This window comes from Syzygium oleosum, unplaced genomic scaffold (genome assembly GCF_021117445.2).
Source record: "Syzygium oleosum isolate NSW1041296 unplaced genomic scaffold, Sole_v2.1 Sole_v2.05, whole genome shotgun sequence".
Lineage (NCBI taxonomy): Eukaryota > Viridiplantae > Streptophyta > Magnoliopsida > Myrtales > Myrtaceae > Syzygium > Syzygium oleosum.
Window position 1 is genome coordinate 12,472,216 of NW_026607489.1, and position 19,877 is coordinate 12,492,092.

A 19,877-nucleotide genomic window follows, 5' to 3' on the forward strand; every position below is an offset into this window, starting at 1 on the left:
ATTTAAAAAGAGCTCATTCCAATTCCCCCACGAATAATATAGGTAGAAGTGCTTGACAGTTGTCAAACTTAGATTTGTGTGGTATAGTAAAAGAATAATTTCAAGTAGTATTCACCAAGGCAGGAACTTCACTGGCTCAAGATGTCAAACTTAGATTTGTGTGGCAAATTTGTGCGCTCATGTGTTGTCGCACTGCATTATAGAGATGGAACGGAAATCAGTAGTCAGAGAACTATAGAGAACCGACTCAACAGAAGAGAATGTTGAGACTGGAGACTTCCCTGAAGATGGGTCATTCTGTAACCTCGCTAATAAGTCATATGCAGGCAAACCAAAGTTTTTTCTTCAGAATCAATGGACTGAACACGATCATGATAGAATTTGGAGAAGTGCAGATCATTCATTAATCAGCAGGTTGTTATCGCAACCAATGGTTAGCATGGCTATGAGTTCAACATGCTACGTGTATCGTCTTCTGGAAGAATTCCATAGAAAACCACTTCGCATGCTTACCTCTAATTGTGTCTTGCCATGCCAGGTACTTGACATACTTTTCAGTTTTCATCCTCATGTTCGATTTTGCAGATTTTAGTCTCTCTTTTTTATTATTATCAAATTCAGAACAGGCAAAGAAAATTAGAAACCCCCATCCCCCCTATTCAGTTGTTCTCTGATTTTCCGGAGCAATGCACGGCTACTCCCACAAGCTACGGGCCGAGATGCTCAAGGCAGTTTCATGCTGATTGGTCTTGGAAAGCTGTGGGCACGCTTCTTGCCTCGGCCGGCAACACAATCTGCTCAGCTCAACCATTTCCTGAACCACAAATTAGCCGACATGAGAAGTCATAATATGCTTAAATTAAATGCATGCAGAAACAATGCACGACATAACCAAGTTTTTTGGAGATGCTGTAGCCAGATGTCCAGATAACCTAACATCAACAACGGACCCTTTTATATAATGGCCAATTGGGCTTTGTTCAGCACTCACCTGACTGAAATCATGGTCGTAACGGACAATGAAGGTGCAAGTGCAAGTGCTGGCATCGTGCAGTTTTCTCTGAATTTCCATAACACGGGCATCACAATAGACTGCTTGATCAAATCGTTCCTGTACAGAATCACAGGTCAACACAGACACTCCAGAAACCAAAATGAAAAGATTCTCTTGTTGGGGCATCAATTACTCGCATAACAATGAATCGATGCCACAAGCTCTAAATTTGGTCATCATGACATTCTCTTGAACTTGCAGACTTTCAGTAATGAGCATGTGATAAATCTTTCTTGGAGTAATGGAGAGCATTGTCAATTCAAAGATAAACGGTACCTGAAAGCACAAAACAAGATCTCCGGTATTGATTCGGTGGCACTCCGAAGGTTCTAACGGAATAGATCGCTCCCTGATGCCCTTCCTCACACTGACCCATTCATCTTCCTCTTTTCCAAACCCAGCAAATCGTACACGTGCTTCCTGCAAAGCATAAAAAGTTATATCTAGGAACCCCCATTCGATGCCCTCTCCACTCCATTGATGGGTACCATAGGCCATGTGGGCATAGTGCATAAAAAGAGGGCATATATCTTGAAGAATTATTATCCCCATGGAAGGTTTTAAATTGCTGCCACATGCATGCTAAAACAATCAGGAAAGCAGGCCTAGCGGCTGCCAAATAGCAGAGAGCGCATCATAGCAGGCGTGAACTTCAAAATGTTTGCACATGATACAGTAGAAGGGTAATTAAATTGCTTGGCTTGAGTTTTGATTTTTTTAGGAATATTAGAATGCCTTTTGAAGCGGCCGCTATTGTCCCCCTATTTGATTCCTTGCCACGAAGTCTCAGTAATGGTGAGGTGATGAACCACTGAGATCCCCATTACACCATCTTACTGAGAGAGCTCTACAAAACTTCCATTCTTATTATAAGCATGCCATCTTGACAACAGATGCAATACAGTTACTTGACAAAATTATGTGTTTGGCGATAACAATGAGGTAATTATCCAAGCAACAGCATCAAGCTGAGACAAAACAGTTCAAGTGGATTTGGCAAGCTCAGTGCTTGCCAATAACAGTAGAAGGATTTTGTTGTCTGATAGAAAAGGAGTTTGACGACTGGCTTTTCAAGTGTGGGAGGCAAAAAACATCCAAATGACACACTAAGACAAGAGACTAGTTAAAGTAGAAGAACCTTACAAGTTCACCCGTACAAATAACCCTGAAGGTGAGAAACGAAGCGACGTCGTACCTGAAAAACCGTTGAGATATAGCTGATGGGAAAATTTGACTCATAAATAAATAATGCCATTCATAAACAGCTTTTGTCTCATCAATAACTGGTATGGCAGCTGTAATGGGGATGTAGACTACAACTGGAATATGCTTTTCATAAATAATTATGCCCATGGCTAAAAGGAAAATCAAATTATTCATCATGTTGAGCCCAGAAGCAATATTGCTTTGACAAAGCTCAATTTTGGATGTAAAAATTAATGTCAGGACCTCAATTAGGGTTCATTTTTCCATGTATCCACTGATCCGATTCCAATATCAACATTCTTGCATCTGAAAGCCTTGAACAGGAACAAGTAGCCAAAAGAAAGATAGCATTCCAGGGAGTAAATATCCTTCCCAGACTTGGAAAGGTGGTTAAGGAAAACCAAAAAACGAAGATAACATTCCAAGAGTTTCAGATGCCCGGATGGAAAATAGAAAATTCGATTCAGGCACACAAAATGACAGACTACAAAGTGTTGTCCATGTTTTTTGGCCCAACAGCTTTGTTTTAATCAACCGATTAAAACTGTAGTATTATTAGATGGAAGCCAAATGTGGAAAGATATAAGCATTCTTTAGTGACGGATGGCTGATACTTAAATCCCAGCATGCTTTGACTTCAAAATACAGACTTGATGAGCATCATACTACAGCTGCCATGTCCAACCAGTACTAGAACGATGGCAAACAGGAGCAGAGGCTCACCTCACATATAAGACTTTGAGTCTTTCATTATAATGTTTTTCTCAAAGTAATCAGCTGCACAACTTGTCTTATCGACACATCGTATAATTAATCAGAGATATACTTTTAAGGAAGCAAAATAAAATATGGATTGCCAAGATTGGTGACAGAGGTCTATGACTCTGCGCCCATCATACAGTAATTATGCCTTAATATCACTAATGTCTTTCAGAAGCTCAAAAGTGAAAAATATCTAGAATAATATCATAACCTTTCTGGGACAATTGGGAACTTAAGAGTTCGATTGAGCTTGGCAATTTGACTAATAGAACCATTGCTACCAAAAAGATCAAGGCATTGTAGCCTACTCATCAACTAGTCGAAACAAAAGGGTGAAGAGCATTGAAACTCAGAACACAAAACGATACATGAAAATAAGGTGTCATTCGATCATTTGTGCATCTTACCAGGCATCATCTTTGAACGATTTAGCTTCAAAGGCCAATTCTGAAAGATCTGTCGCATCATCACCTGTTAAACATATGAGGGCCAAATCACATAGAATAAATACACAACTCTTTTCGCAGTTCAGGGATGATGTGACAAATATAATGCTGAGGAAAAATTCAAGTAAACCGGTAAATATTCCTATGGTAGATGTAAGACAATTCCCACCCAAAGGTGTAAATAGGGAGCCTATATGCATACAAAAGCATATCAAACAATCCTGATAGTCCACACCAAGATCGAGAAAGAGGCACCTTCAGGCTTCTGGGAACTTTCACTGGCGTTTCTAGATATGTTGGCATCTGAAAGATCAACAAACAACTTCAGTGCAACAGGTGAAGACACGGTTTCAGCTTGCAGTTCTTTGTGTTTATCCTGGAACCAACTTTGCACCTGGACATACAAGAGAGGTAGATCGTTCCATCAAATGTTTATCGCCCGATTACGGTTAGAACTATGATGTCAAGCCACATCTAGAGCTAAAACAATAGGAAAGAGAATTGAACATGGTGATTGTGGAGTAAGTACTTTTCTCTCTACTGCTTGTGCCACATCTTTTCTTTTCTCATATTAAAGATGGATGGAATAAAATGAAAAGAGTGGAAAGATGCAAACCTGTTGCCACGTCAATGCAGCTCTTCCAGCTCGAATTGCTGAGGAACTATGTGCTGATAACGTGTCAAATAAAATCAAACGAAGACAGATAATGTTCATTCCAATAAAGTATGGGTACGCCCCAAAGGAAGGTACAAATATGACCTTAATCTTGTTGCAAGTTCTTCACAAAACTCTTGATGCAAAGATTTCTCTCCCATCTCATTAATTATATTCTCCATCTCCACGATCTGTCAAATAACATGGAAAACCCAAGAAACACGAGAAATCAGAAAAGGAACGTAATCAAATGAACATTTCAGTCCAAACATTCAGTATGCTAACGAGAAAAATGAGTAGAATCCAACCATGAAAACCTTGCCAGCGAGATAAAAGATTGCACAAAACATTTGGGATTATAGCGGCAATAAAACATTAAGAATTGAGCATTTCTCCACTATTTAAGATCATTCTCAATCCCAAAGCATCAACTAAATCCAAGGTTATATACTCATCCAAATAAGGACAAAATGAATCATCAGAAACCAAACTGGAAGGAAGTATATTGTGCTCGTACAACTCTTTGCTGAAAAGAGCCTCTTCATTCAAGATGGTGAAGCCATAGCCAACAAAAACAGCCAACACACATATACTAGCTGGTTGATTCACGTTAGTGAGTCCTCAATGAAGATTTTAACAAATTCTTCTTGATGCTTTTCTTGAGTGTATAAAAATCAAAACCTTTTCTCTCTAATTTTATGAGATATATATATATGATGATTTCATGAGTTGTACATGCTCAAATCTCACGGATCTTTTATATTTGGTTTCATTCATGTCGATTGATTAATGTAGGACACTGTGGAGAGACGTGATAGAATCCTAGAAAAAGGACAATTGGACGTATAGTATGCGATTGGCAAAAGCAGAAGGTTTTAAAATCCTTTAAAGAGACTATTTTCAGTAAATTCACAGGACGCAGCGGTAAACATATGTCTATATCTGATTTAATTTATATGATTGCTTCCCCTGTTACCGTTCTTCTTTTCAGATGGGAGCTCAAGCCTCTTCCCTTTTTGGAATCGTTTCTGGGCCAATTCAGTGTTTCATATCCAGCAAGCTTCTACTTTTATTTTGCCAGAACACATTATCCGAAACAAACACGCTGTACACAACGAATGAACCCTTGAAGCACAACTGCGTTGCCCAATCGCGCAACTACAACGAACTGGAGCAACCAAAGCACGCAACTTTTTCAGGCAAAACACAATAAGCATGCAGCCCGAGATTGCTTTTCACCAAAAGCGAGCAGCAAGAAGGGTTTTTCCTCTCCATTACACCTCGTGAAAAAAAAAAAGAGAGAAAATAATGGGCTTTACCAGCAAGAACACGGGGAGAGAAGGAACGTTGTTTCCATCACCTATGGAAAACTGAAAAAAAGAAAGGAAAAAAAACAAGAACGCCAAAATGGGTACACAAACCCGGGTCCATAATCTAGTGGGCACACGACGAAATGAAAAACTGATGGTCACCCAAAAAATAAAAGGAAGCTCAGAACATTCAGCTCACTCCACACACACACGCAGCGACACCCAGAGCTTGGTGGATCAAGATCAGCAGAAGGTGATCAATTCAAGAGAGAAGAGAGAGGGGGTTGTCAGGGTTCACCTCAGACAGCGAAAACAGAGAATGGAAAGATGTTGAATCCCTCGACCCAACTCCCTCCATTTCTCCAGCTCCAACGAGACTTGAGCTCTAGCACTAGCAACGAAGCAAGCCCACTCTTTCTTGTGTAGGCAGAGAGAGAGAGAGAGAGAGAGAGAGAGGGAGAGAGAGGGGTTTCTTCTGGTCAAGACATATTCAATGTATCGACTATTTTTGTGCAGTGCGCAATTAATATTTTAAAAATCAATTATTTTCACATTAAAATATACTTAATGAGTGTTTCGAAATTACAACAAAAAAAAAAGAACTTTATTTTTTTTATTTTTAAAATTTATTTTAAACTATTTGTTCATATTTTTAGTTAGTCGTTGAGATTTTTTTAATCCATTAGGCTGTGTTTGTTTCCGGAAAAATATTTTTCCGGAAAATATTTTCCGGTGTTCAGGGGCGGAAAATGTTTTCCGTGGGAAAACATTTTCCCACCCCAATCACAATTTTGAGGAAAATGACTTCCGCTTCTAAGAAGCGGAAGTCATTTTCCGGAAGTCTGAAGCTCTCTGCTTCAGACTTCTTCCTAATTTTTTTTTTGTTGCTGCTGCTTCTTCTACCTCAGCCAGTCGGCAGCCGGCGACCGGTGAGCTCAGCCTGGCCAGAGCCTCGCCGATGACCTCGGGCGAGGTTCGCCGACGTCCGGCGAGGCCCCAGCTCGCACGGCCGGCGAGCTCGGGCCTCGCCAGATCCGGCGACCTCGGGCGAGCTCGACCTCGCCCAGGTCGCCGGATCTGGCGACCTCGGGCGAGGCTCGACCCAGGTCGCCGGATCTGGCGACCTCGGGCGAGGTCGAGCTCGCCCAGGTCGTCGGATCTGGCGAGGCCCCAGCTTGCACGGCCGGCGAGCTCGGGCCTCGCCAGATCCGGCGACCTGGGCGAGGTCGAGCTCGCCCGAGGTCGAGGCTCGCCCAGGTCGCCGGATCGAGCGACCTCACCCAGGTCGCCCGCCGGGCGAGCTGGGGCCTCGTCGGCCTGTGGCAACGCTCGAGCTCGCCTCTGGCCGATCGCCGGACGTCGGCCGTGGCAGTGGCTGGCGACCCGCCGGAGAAGAAGAAGGAAAAAGAACACAGCCGGCGGCGATCATTGCCGAACACCGGAAAATATTTTCCGAAATTTTTTCATATTTCAGCCGAACACCGGAAAATTGTGTTCCGGAAAAACATTTTCCAAAAACACAATATTTTCCGCCAAACGAACGGAGCCTAAATCGATGAAAATAAGCGGAGTAACACTTTAAATAAATGCGAAAGAATCCTTATAGTTTTCGAAAGTAATATATGTTGTAAGGAGAAAGCAAAGTACTGCGGATATGTCGAAACAAACCTTTAAAGGTACTCTACATTTCCGACCAAAAAAATAAGGTACTCTAAATTTTCATCTGATTTCAGTTGGGCATGATCTTGTTGTTGGAAGGCCATAATCATGTTATTCTAATTTCTTCCACCGTGTGCTAGGGTATAATCCTTTAAGAAAAAACGAAATTGTACTTCACGTATAGAATTAACTGATAAAAATGTTAAATAATTTTCTCATCATAAAAACACATCAAGTCATGTCAAAATGAGAGTAAAATGAATCACAGTGTCTCAAATTACAGGCGCGTTTGATTTAACATTTTCAAAACCCCATGGACAAATGCAAATGGCGTTTGGTAAATTTTTTGGGAAAATGCAATTACATTTCCAAAGGCATATAAGGATGTGACAAAGGCCTTCAGCCCAAGAGAGAGTTTGAGATGCTTTGGAATGCTGCATTTTATAACGCAAACGGACTTTTTTTTCTTATAATTTTACCCCACTATACTTTCATAATTATGAAAATGTCCTTGAAAACCCTAACGTTGCCGGTGAAGGCCTCAGCCACCGGTGAGCAGCTGGCGACCGATTTGGCTCTCCAGCAATTGAGTTCCGCTGACAAATAGTTTGAGAATTTAAAAAAAAAAAAAACTAGCGAAAGACCTTTACAAAGTGTAGTTTTTACCAAATTGTATTTAAATCAAAGTTGTTTTTCAATTTGATTTTAAAATACACTTTACCAAACACTACTTACATTTTGAAAAATCTCTCTTTGCATTTTCTAAAAAGCATTCCCTCGAAACCGAACTAAACACACCTAACATGCTTCAATTCATTTATGTGATCATGTACAATATCGGATATTTACCAACTCTATTGTTTATAAGAAAACTTACCATTGAACTTTTATGTGGTAATGACACAACTGGTCATGAACTTTGACCTGAAGTACAATGATAGTCCATTGATTAATTTGAATATTTACCAAAAGTTTAGGGATCACATTAAACAAATTAAAAGTTTAGGGATGACATTGCACATTGGGCTAAAGTTCAAGGATCACATTGCATATTGGGCTAAAGTTTAGGAACCGTATTAAATATTGGGGCAAAGTTTAGGGACCAGTTATGTCATTTTCCCAACTTTTATTGGATTTCTATTAGATTCATCAATAGGGAAGACAGAGCTTTGAATTTCTAGTTGGTATGATATACGAAATTCTCTCGGGAAAAGTAGCAAAAAAATCTTAAACTCATTGCATTGGTACCGGTTCAGTTTTAAACCTTTCAATTGGACCAATTTAGTCCTATATCTATTGCATTTGTACCAATCAAATCCATCTAGCCAATTTTGGTAAGAAATCGCTGACATGGACCTCTGCCGTCCTACGTGGCACGACTGGTGCTGATGTGGGCAAATTTTACAATTTTAAAATATTTTTCTAAGTTTTTTTTTTCCTTTTTATTCATTGTGGCCGATGGGGGTTGTTAGTGCCGGTCGTGCAATTGAGGATGGCAGGCATCCATGTCAGCGATTTCCGACAAAATTAGTGGGATAGACTCAATTGGCACAAATGCAAAAGGTTTAGGACTAAATTAATCTAATTAAAAGGTTTATGACTGAATTAGTATCGATGCAATACGTTTGGGATATTTTTGGTACTTTCCCAATTAGTCTCTATAATGACTTTCTCCTTTGCTTGAGCTTTGGACTACGAAAACACTCAATTTTTCGTGCTATTGCCACGGCTAATCTATCTTCCTTGGATAGTACTTCCAATCCAAGGATTGCTATAATGTTCCCAAGTTCTTTATGATATAGTAATTTATCTTAGCTCTTGTTATGTCCGTAGCATCTAAATGCGTAAATGTCGAGACCATTGTCTCTTTATTTCTGGATTGTAAGTTATGGATAAAAAAGAAATCCAGCAAGCTGATCAAAAACTGAAACTTCACCTAACTCTGTACTTTCCAAAAAGTCATACAAATTTGTCAACAATCATGTGAAAACTCAAGAACACCTTGTCCTTCAGATTCACACACACAAGGAAAAACGAAAACTTCTTGCTTCGTATATGGTCCTCCCCGTGCTGTATCCACGATCGAAGGAAAGAAAGAAGAAACCGAAGATGATCAAAACTTGTTGAGAATGTAAACGAAAAGATGGTATGCGAGGCTTAGAGCGATGGCCACCATGACTTGCTGGCCTACGGAGAACGTGTTTCTTCCTCCGCCGCACTCTACGTCGTTAGAAGCCGGGGCGTGCGCGGGAGGCGAGTAGAGGAAAGCCATCGAGATGCGGTCTTCTGTTTCGCTCTTGACGATCGGCCTCCCTACCACGTGCTTGTACCGCCCGGCGCTCAATGCCTGCAGAAAAGAAAAAGAGAAGGGCGCTGTGAATGTTCGACAGCGGATCGGATATGGACGAAGGACCAATTTTCACACATATTCAACAACACGAGGCTTCAATTCTAGTATGCAGATGAACGATGCGAGCGTGAATGTCTGTTTATGTGCTGCGATAACGACCAAGTTATTTAGAGTTCGACTTCTGGAAGCATTCATTCATTCAATCTTCCTACTTGATTGCTTTGATGGCACTAGCCACTTTGCCAATGTCATTCAGTTTTCACTTGATCTTAATTTTCTGGGAAGAACCATAGTTTTTCCCAGTTTGGATAGTGAAACAGTAACAACCTGCAATAAATCACCGACGATGACGGCATACCTGAAATTGATCACCAACTGTGATGATCAGAGAGTGTTTATCGGGGCAAAACGAGACCCACCCTTTCTTGGAGTACACGTGAAACTCCGAAGCGCCGTCGCACATGTGCAAGCACAAGGCGTGGGAGTAATCGGCTCCTCTAATCAGCATCCTGATCACGTCGTACCTGAGAGAGCTCGCCCACTGATCGTCGTCCAGGACATTCTTGCTGTGCTTAAGGATGCAACACACTGTTCCAATGCTGGCACCGGCACATCCTTCGCCTTTCAGGCCATTGTTTCCGCTTGCAGATTCATCAAGACATTTCTCCCGGAGAACTGTCATGACCCTCTCTGCAATCTTCTCAACATGTGATTGAAGTTCCGCCATTTTATCACTGTAATTTAACCCGAAATTAGGGAGCAAGTTACATAAGAAGGCGCTGCATATCACGGGCGTTGCATTATCTGCTAGCTCAGTCTTTGTCAGAATAACAATCGCAGATCACTCGAGCGCAAACCCGAGAACTTTACGCCTATATTTGGAGAATGATCTGATTTCCTAGAATGATCAACGAGGTAATCCAGTAGCATCAAACTGAAGTTGAACGCATAAGAGGACAAAAAACCAGGTAGTTATTTACCTGAAATGTGAATAACCCAATGGCCATATTCTTTTCATCGCCGACTCCAACCCTTTCTCTCTACACCACATAAACTCTTCAGCCAACTCACTGCTCTCATCTTCCTCGCCGCCGTGGACTTCCTCGAATCCGTAAGGCTTCTCCGGCGATCTCATCGCTGCCGCTCTCTTCTCCGGCGGCACCAGAAAGATCCCGGCGGCGGCTGCCATTGCACTATTCGAGAATTCGCATCCAATCCCGTGGTTCACCAGCTGAAAGCACCCGACCCTCGCGATGGAATCCAACATTCTCGATGCGGAGTCGCTCCCCGGGGCGCCCAACGAGTCGAAATGGACGCTCGAGGGGTTCTCGATGAACTTCTGCTTCGGGAAGATCTTGTCGGGCAAGACGAGATCAGGGACTCGGAGCGAGCTCTCCAAGAACTCGGTCAAGACGTCGTCATTCGTGACGCACGACCGCCGGCCCGACGCCACCGGGGATGGCGGCGGGGCGCGGAAATCGACGGGCCTCTCGCGACCCGATTCCGGCGAAACAGCCATGATACGAATCTACCGAGGCACACGCACCAACCGAAGCTACAGCTATTCTCGCATTGCTACACAGCTCGAGTGGCATCAAAACGAAAAAACACTCCCCATCTGTGAACATACAACTCGAGAAAGAGGAAAGAAAAGCAAGGAGGAGCAGCAGCAATGATGGGAATGTCTACCGCGTCGCCGACATCGAGGGGAATCATCAAGTCCTGGTTTTGCTTTTTTCCTCATCGTTTCTTTTCATTTCTTTGCCCAAGTTTCGTTGGATTTGATCCGCTTTCCTTTTCGTCTGGCTCCTTTACAGCCCAGCCGTTATCAATTAGCCGTGAATCATTATTGATGTGCATGAGTCGCAGTGATGGCTCAGGAACACGATTCTAATGATTGACCACAGTTGTGGCACTCGGCATCATCAAACCTTGGATGGACCATGATGAACTAAACACCAAGCTCCATCATGGCATTTGGTCCTGGTGTGTTCCGCTTTTTCTTGTGGTCCTCTCGAGAATAATGAAATCATCTCCTTCACGAGCGAACTAAAGTTCCTGGTGGGGCCTCGTCGTTCCGCTGGCGGGTCCTGCAGTTCTTTCTCACCTCAATTTTAGGCTTTAGAAAATCGACTGTTTCATCTCGGGTCCACCGTTGCCTTTTGGACCAACCTCTGAAATCACACTTGATCAAGATGTTGAATTTGGGAAGGAGGAGGAGGAGATTGTTTTTGGGTCGGATCTTGATTTGCGGTCCGCCATTTGATTCGGCCCGCCAGGCCTTTCGGACCCTTGTTGGAGCTTGCTCCTGCCATGGCCCTTAACGTGATCTGAACTTCTAAAGTTCACTCCAATATGGAATTGATGGATTCATGTTCATGGGAATCCTAAGCAATCTACAATGGCATGATCTTCTTATCCCGGAGACTAGTGATGTGATCTGCTGCAAACACGATACCTCTAAATTAGGAAGAAGAGAGATCGATCGCCCGAGCTGGACTGAACCCTTCCATCGATTTGGTGACCCGGCGAGGACGGGCTAGACCGATGTATGATGGCACAACACGAGTCGAATTGGAATCCAATCATGTAGTCAAGTGATGGGCTAAAGATATGGTACTCCTAACATGAACAGGCCCGACCGCCACCAACTCAGTTTTGTAATTGAAACCGGCAAAACTCAACCCGGACCCGAGAACCCGTACACGTGTGTTTTATGAGAACTTGAATTCTTAGGTTGGCACGTTCGTTGATGTCATGGTAATGGTCCTAATGGACAACTCGAGTTACCAATTCAAGCACGAGAGAGGAGCTATTAGAGTGGCGGGAAGTTTAACACAAACACGACGTAAGCTCGTATACAACTTCTAACAAGTTGTTTAAGTGGTAATCGCGTTCGCCCTCCTCTCTTAAATTTGGATTCGATCCGTCATGCGTGCGGGTATTATTGGGGCCGCCTCCGGGAGCGTAGATAATGTGTTTCTGGTAATTATACGATCCATGTATGGAACAGGGAGACTGTCACACCCGATGGGAATTAGCCGAGCACTCAGATAACCCCGCGCGCTCATTGATATAAGAAAATAATTTGTATACAGGTATGTACACTCGAAATGGTCCGTCGTTTTTCTTTTCTTTTTTTATTAATATGTGCATTTGTCAGCACAATTAGACTGTGGACATAGACTTTCCCGATATCATTCGCTACGAAGATAAAATTCCAAACAGAAAATATGGACGAAGAACAAAATCGTGTGGGATGTCGTTTAAGATGGAAAAATCCACATGAATTTTTTCTTCACTTCTGAAACTACAAAGGTTGGATAAGCCGCTTTCGTTGTATTAATCCACGTTGCTTCGAGAGAAAATCTTGGAAATCTAACATGCCACGTGCATGTGCCACCGTCAAATTCCGCTTGATGATTACAGATTGACCCTTTCTTTTTCCATTTAATCTGAAAAGTCGTTCTTTCTAATTCTATGAGTGGTTTTCTTGTTTACGTTTGGAATCATTGGGGCCAAAAAAAAAAAAAGCCCTTGAAAAATTCGTCGGGTAAAAATAAGTTCGTAAAGTGAATTTGAAATTAACTCAAGCGATGCTTTGTGATGTAGCTAGCAAGGATCACCTAGAGGGGGGTGAATAGGTGATCTTAAACAATTTTTTTATAATTTATGCGGAAACAAAATAAATCACAGAAGAGTCTAAATAAAATTCAGATTCAAGACAGATTATATAGACGGTGCTTTTGATGTGTAGAATGTAAAGTAAGAGATAAGGGATAAAGAATCTGCACACAAATTTATAGTGGTTCGGCTTATAGCAAGCCTACGTCCACTCTCCTACGCTTATAGCCTACCGGCTGGATTTCACTATGTAATCAAGAGGACTTACAACTTCTAAGTGTTAATACTCTTGTGTATGATAGGACTCTCTATCTCACACAATCACTCTTACAAAGTGTTCCTCAAGATCTTAATGTATGGCTCAGAAAGACAAGAGAAAATGATCGGAATATGCTCAGACTTTAGACTTGTTGATTCTTGATTTTGTACTTCCTTCTGCTGCTCGTTGATCTCCTTAAATACTCCTCTACTTCCAAACTAGCCGTTGGACAGCATTCAGATGATCATCTTCCAATCTTCACCTTGGACACATTTGTATAGAAAGGATTGAGTAGCCGTTGGATGACAGATTCTGAATCCCGCTGATTCTGGTCGCCCATACAATCAGAATCTTGGTTTCCATAAGTAGAGCTTTGTCCGTTGTAATGCTTTTCTTGTCGTAATGTTTGATTGTCAATCAATTTGATTGAGATTGAGACAATCAGAACATTCCTTCTGTGAAATCCATGCCAGATCACTAGCTGTTGTGTTTCGTTCTGAATTCTGCGTTTGAATAATTTCTGCGTCTGCGTCTTCAGAACTAAGATTATGTGGATCTTCAATAAGGTATTTGCCAGCTTGTAAAATCTGAATAACTTCCTTCTAAGCTTCCAGAATATACATACCTGAAATAAATTAGTTCAGAATAAGTATTAGATTTACAATAATATGGAAGGTTTTGTCAACTTCAAAATCAATAGGAGTTTTCCTCAACACTTTGAATTCGAAGAACGTGAGAGGAAAAATCTCATTCTCGATCTCGTTAAGTTAGGTCGATTTTGCAGCTTAATCCATGACAAGGTCACGTATTGGTCTCCAAACTTTTTTCGGTACGCCATTTGGCATCTTATATCAGCTGCATTTACCCGATAGACTGGTGGAAATATTGCAAAAGCGACACGAGAAATCGAAAATATTACATTCTCGATAATAATATACGCCAATTAAGAAGGAAAAAAACATTAGTTATTGATTAAATCGAAAACATGGGGACAGCTGAGTTGCATTGCATGGAAGTTTCGTGCACCGTCGTGGTGCACCTTCCCCAACCAAGTCAACGTTTGACTGCATTGGGTCAACAGTCAACACCAGTTCACCTTTTGGACTTTTCCTCTGGTTTTTTTTTCTTCTTTGTTCTATTTTTTTTCCCACCCTCTCTCCAAGTTGCCCTTCCAATCGCTCCCCTCTCTTGCGTTCTTGTGCACGATGATTCCATCATGTACTCGAGCTGAATCGGCCTTTCATCACATGCCGGAAGGGGAAAAGTTTGACCCGGACGGTGTTCGAGCTTTAACTCAACGTGTAATGTCGTTCCTGAATTTTTTATTTGTTCAATGTAGGTCTCCCGTATGCTCAAACGACAAATTATACGTTATTTGACGATGCGGATTATTATATGCCGAGTTGTGCTTTTTTTAAAAACGATGAGTCGGTATGTCCATCTTTTTTATCTACCTCCTTTAGAAGATGGAAAAAAAAGATTAGGGCGATGTAGATTATTACATCTCATTACTTTGGAAATCCAAGTTTAACTTTTCTTTTTTTGGTTGTGCACCGCTCAAAGTTAATGGATTGGAAACCATATCAGCAAGTTCTGTTTACTTGAATTAACGGAAGGACGACATTGAACATTTTCCTATAGTTTAGAGACCAGATTGGACATTTACTAAAAGCACATGAACGGTATTCACGTTGGACCAAAGTTCAGGTACTGTTTGGAGTCTCTTGATAAAAATTGGCCTGTTAAAATCTTTCGCATCTTCGACGGGGTTGATTCCGGTGCTTTACCTAGCCTCATATTAGTGGTACTTCTCTGGGCAAATTGGACGTTGGTTCCTCCATCCTGCTAGAGCGAGCAGGTTAACCGGCTGGTGGCCATGGCCTCGATTCGCCACCGACGCCACTTCGGGCTTGTTTGATTCAGCATTTGAATGCTGCTTTGGGCGTCTAAAGTCTCTTGAGCAAATGCAAAATTGTTTGGCAAGCTTTTATGGAGATGCAATTGCATCTCCAAAGCTTTCCAAGGGCCTTTGGCTGAAAGGAGCTCATGAGGAGCCTTGGCAAGTTGCATTTTCGGAATGCAATCGGGTACCGTTCATCGTCACTGTTCATCCTCTTCCCGAGCAGCTGGTCCGGCGGCCAGCGACCACCGCCCGAGGGCTAGCACCCCGACGACCGCTGCCTGGGGGTCGCGCAACCCCGGCGACCGCCGCCTGAGGTCGCGCGACCCTAGTCGGTGGTCACCGAGGTCGCGCGACCCCAGTGACGCCACTTGGGTCGCCAGACCTCAGGCCTCGCCTAGGTCGCGCGACCCCGGCGACTGCCGCCTGGGTCGCGCGACCCAGGCGGCAGTCGCCGGGGTCGTGTGACCCCCAAGTGACCGCCGCCTGAGGTCGCGCGACCTCAGGCCGCCTTCCCTGAGGTCAGGCGAGGCTGGCCGGCGACCAATTTGACCGGCGGTGGTGGTCGGTGGCCAGTTTTTTTTTTTTTTTAATATCAGCAAAAGTCTTTTATAAATAATTTTTACCAAACAGTATTTAGGCCAAAGTTGCTTTCAAATGTGATTTTAAAATACACATTACCAAACACTACTTATATTTTGGAAAACTCTTTTAGCTCAAAGGTCTTTTTATTTTGCCAAATACATTTCCCAAAAGCTGAACCAAACAGGCCCTTCGTTACCCGGAACCAATCGGCTCTTCGAGCCAAGAGCTTTGAACCAAGTAGCAATCACGTTCGGCCTTCCAATCAAATAGTCGTCGCCCTCACCATCGTTCTACAGCCCGTTGAGATGCCCTTAGGCTCGGGTGATTTTTAAAAGTGAAAATCAAATCACGTAAGATAACTAGAATACCATCTAAAAATTCATTAAAAAAATTCCTAAAATTAAGTAAAATAAAGAAAGAAAACATCAAATAATAAGATCCTAAATATATCGAGTAATAACTTAAAAATCGAATCTTGGAGCGCCCCTCATCATCGGCGAAAATAGGAGGAATTACACCAAAAAGAAAAGGGAATTATTATTTTTTTTACCTCAAGCAAGTGGTCACCAAAAAGGCTACAATAATAACAATAATAAAAAAAAGCACCAATGTCACTTTCAAATTTTCAATTGTAGTTGGCATTGGAGGACAATTTGTCAAAGTTCGCGGCCATCACCTCCATATTTGTTTGGGTTCGAAAAGTCAGTCGATCTTGACCTCCTTTGATTTATAAGATCCTCCTTCCTTTTGTTTATTTGTTGTTGTTCTTCCCTTTCCTACCACCGTTTTTTTATTAGTTAATTAATCTCATAATAATTAACTTTAAGGATTAATAAAACGAAAAACCCAAATTAGTACACCTGTGATAAATTTAGCCCGAACTCATTTTTTGACCACAAAAAATCTTAGACTGGTACATCTGTGATAAATTTACCCCGAACTAATTTTCGAACAATGAAAAATCCCAAACTAGTATACTTGTGACAAATTTACCCTCCGTCAATTGTCACGTCTTATCCAACTTAGCAATTTGACGGTAAAATTTAACGAAAACTCTCAGAGGGTAATTTTGTCACAGGTGTACAAGTTTGGGGTTTTTCGTGATTAAAAAATTAGTTTGGGGATAAATTTATCACAGGTAGGGCTGTTTGAATCGAACCGAAAAATCGAACTGAGATACGAACTGAACCAAACTGAAAATTTGGTGCATTTTGATTCGGTTCAGTTTTCAGTTTGGATAACGATTCTTTTTTTTTTTTCAATTCGGTTTATTTCAGTTCGGTTCGCTTCGGATCGAACCGAACTAAAAAAATAACTCCGGCTTTTACCCTAAAAGAGCAATCCCCTCTCCCTCTCTCTTGCTCAAATCCCCTCTCCATCGTCAGATTCTTAGCGGCCAGGTCGCCGCTCGGCTTCGGCGCCGCTGCGATCCTCGCCGGCACAACCTCCACTGTCACGTTCACGCGCCGCGTCCGCCACGCTACCGCCCTCCCTGCCGGGATCTTGCCCTCGCCGACGACCTCCCCCCCGTACGATATCTCCGTCGCGGAGCCGCCACACCGGAAGGACGCGATGTTCGGGTTCTCGACAGAGACGTCGGCGACGACCGTGTTAATCGTAACTTTAATATATCAAGTTGTTTGCAGAATATTGTATTTTCACTCAATACCAGTCACAGTCCCCAGTAAAGACAGTATAATTTGTTTATGTTTTGGATCATCAGATAGCGTTATTTACTGACCCTCGCAAAGATAAGGATGCTAGTTTTATCCCCCATCTCTATTGGCAAGAGAGAGAAAAAATGTCTTTTTCCATGATGTAAGGTTTGATTGCTGAGCTTTTGTCGCATGGGATTTGCTTTACTTATTACTTTTCTCTCATGAGCCTATGTTATTATATCTTTCTCCCTTAACGCTTTGGTGCATTGAGGATGTGGCATTATTAACCCGCTAGGGGTCACGAGAGAGCGATCTCGCACTCGTCCGGTGACCGTTCATGTATGCAGCTCGTGGCTGAACGATCAAAGATTGAATAGTCTGGCCAGCCATAGTTTCCAAATCGAGCATTCGTTGCAATTAAAGACGGCGGTGACTCGTTACAGGGTTACATGATTGAAACGACACGCCAGTAATTACGCGAGGTCTAGAATTTGAGCTTTTACTCTCCCCAATCTCATGCTGAGCTTACCCACCTCCCTCGTCTGATCATAGGCGGATCGTGTTCATGTCGATATTTAGGCCACTGTAAGGAATTAGTTTAGCAAGGCTTCTCGAGTGATCGAGTCGATGTCGACACGTAATATCTCACTGATTTCATCTTTTGAGCATGCTCATGCGCGTGCACATAAATATAACTTATCTCATAGTTCACCTTGTTCAATCATGGTCATATTTTAAGTGATTTGGATTCGATGCACACCATCAACAGCTCACGAAAGTAATGGGAAGCTACCATAGACGGCGACAAAAGTTTCCTGGCAAATTTATCCACATGTCACCCGATTTGTTCGGCTAATTTTTTCAAAAATATGTTCGATGGGGCAGTAGCGTTTTCAAAAGCACAGCGACCCTAGTTTGAAAATCCCGACTGATTAACAATGCATTAAACCAACTAACATCGCGACAAAGGCATGATAAATAAGAAGTTATTTACCAAGGTCTAACATTGGTGGGTTAAAGTTTGAAAATTGCTTGACCTGTTCCCACCCGCATGCGAATGACGAGTGCATGATGGATGCAACAGCGTAAGATGGGATCGGAACAAGCGAATTGATGAATCAGCGTACGTGCTGTCTCGTTCATATTACGAAGGCACACACATAATTTCTCCAGAGATTTGGTGTGACATCCGGGGATTAATTGTCCGCTTTGACACTGTCCGTTTTGGCAAGTCTCATACCGAACCTCACGATTTTATCCTTTGACGTATAGGGAGGCACTTTCCCAGGATATCACTCTTCGATATAGCACTCTAGCTTAACCACGCTTAACTCTGGAGTTCCAAAACAAAACTTGTCATTACGTTAAAAGGTTTCTCCGTACACATATATATATATATCCTAAGCACGTTCTCCTTGTCTGATGTATTATTCAGTTCATTTCTGCCCTTTTCGCCATGCTAGAAGCCTGCCGGGAGCCGCTCCCCATTCGACCTCTCCGGCCCTGGTGATCACTCGCTGCCCCCTCGTTGGACCGGGACGTTACGTTTGGTACGGCGAGAGGAAGCCGAGTTGAATCTTTCTAGCCAGTGATGAAAGAAAATCCATAAATGAAGAAGCCCCATAATTGATTACATGATCGGGTTGAAACGCAACTTTTCAAAGTTGTGGAAAGCGAAGTGCTTCGATCCCAATTTCAACAGAGACGACCCACACGACTCAAACCGATGACCCCCTTCAATGTTTGGCTCACCTACCACGGTCCCCAAACGTCGTCTTCATGTTAATCTGCAGCACAAGTCGTTAAAAGTACTTCTCAATATTTACAACACTTTTAATTTACTGTAAATTTGGATTTTTTATTTTTGGAGAAATGAACTTCTCAATAATTGTTTCCCTAGCATAATGCTGACGTGGTGCTGCCGAGCTAGAATTCTATTATTTTGTGAACATCAATGCAAATTTTTATTTCTATTCTTGTAAGTTTCAATAAGCCTCGGTAAGTATCAAAAAATTGTTTGGAACAGTAAAATGACCGGGTAATTTGCTGGTAACTTACCAATACTTTCACGAAATTACCAGCTTTTTTTGGATTGTTTGCATATTACCATCTAACTTACTACTTTTATTTGCATAACTTATTGATGTTACGAAATTATAAACTTAAATTAGAGATACTTACTTACCAATTTTTATCAAATTAAATTACTATATAATTTTGTGTTGCCAACTTTCTTTTGAGTTATACTTACCAACGTTCAATTGTTGTTACTAACAAGTTACTTTGAAATCGGGTGACTGGTAATTTTCTTTACCAAAAGATTTTTTTGACACTTACCAGTATTTTTCACGATTCTACTGCACGAAAAAAAAGTTGTATTTTTTAGATTGAAATAGTAGAACTGTCCAA

General features: G+C 42.1%; 2 protein-coding genes across 2 annotated transcripts; both read right to left on the bottom strand.

Moving 5' to 3' along the window:
* Positions 1–380: 380 nt before the first annotated feature.
* Positions 381–5,894, bottom strand: LOC115678365 (protein SAWADEE HOMEODOMAIN HOMOLOG 1). The gene is made up of 9 exons (XM_030601737.2): positions 5,732–5,894; positions 4,229–4,314; positions 4,085–4,130; positions 3,724–3,862; positions 3,430–3,493; positions 2,198–2,249; positions 1,331–1,474; positions 992–1,111; positions 381–814 (listed from the first exon to the last, which is right to left on the bottom strand). Exons 1-9 carry the CDS (start codon positions 5,789–5,791, stop codon positions 695–697), a joined length of 831 nt encoding a protein of 276 aa, XP_030457597.1. The 5' UTR covers positions 5,792–5,894; the 3' UTR covers positions 381–694.
* Positions 5,895–9,011: 3,117 nt separating this feature from the next.
* On the bottom strand, positions 9,012–11,349 carry LOC115678490 (jasmonate-induced oxygenase 1). Its single transcript, XM_030601890.2, has 3 exons — positions 10,423–11,349; positions 9,801–10,176; positions 9,012–9,439 (listed from the first exon to the last, which is right to left on the bottom strand). The coding sequence occupies exons 1-3, from the start codon at positions 10,959–10,961 to the stop codon at positions 9,206–9,208; spliced, it is 1,149 nt and encodes a 382-aa protein (XP_030457750.1). The 5' UTR covers positions 10,962–11,349; the 3' UTR covers positions 9,012–9,205.
* Positions 11,350–19,877: the final 8,528 nt, after the last annotated feature.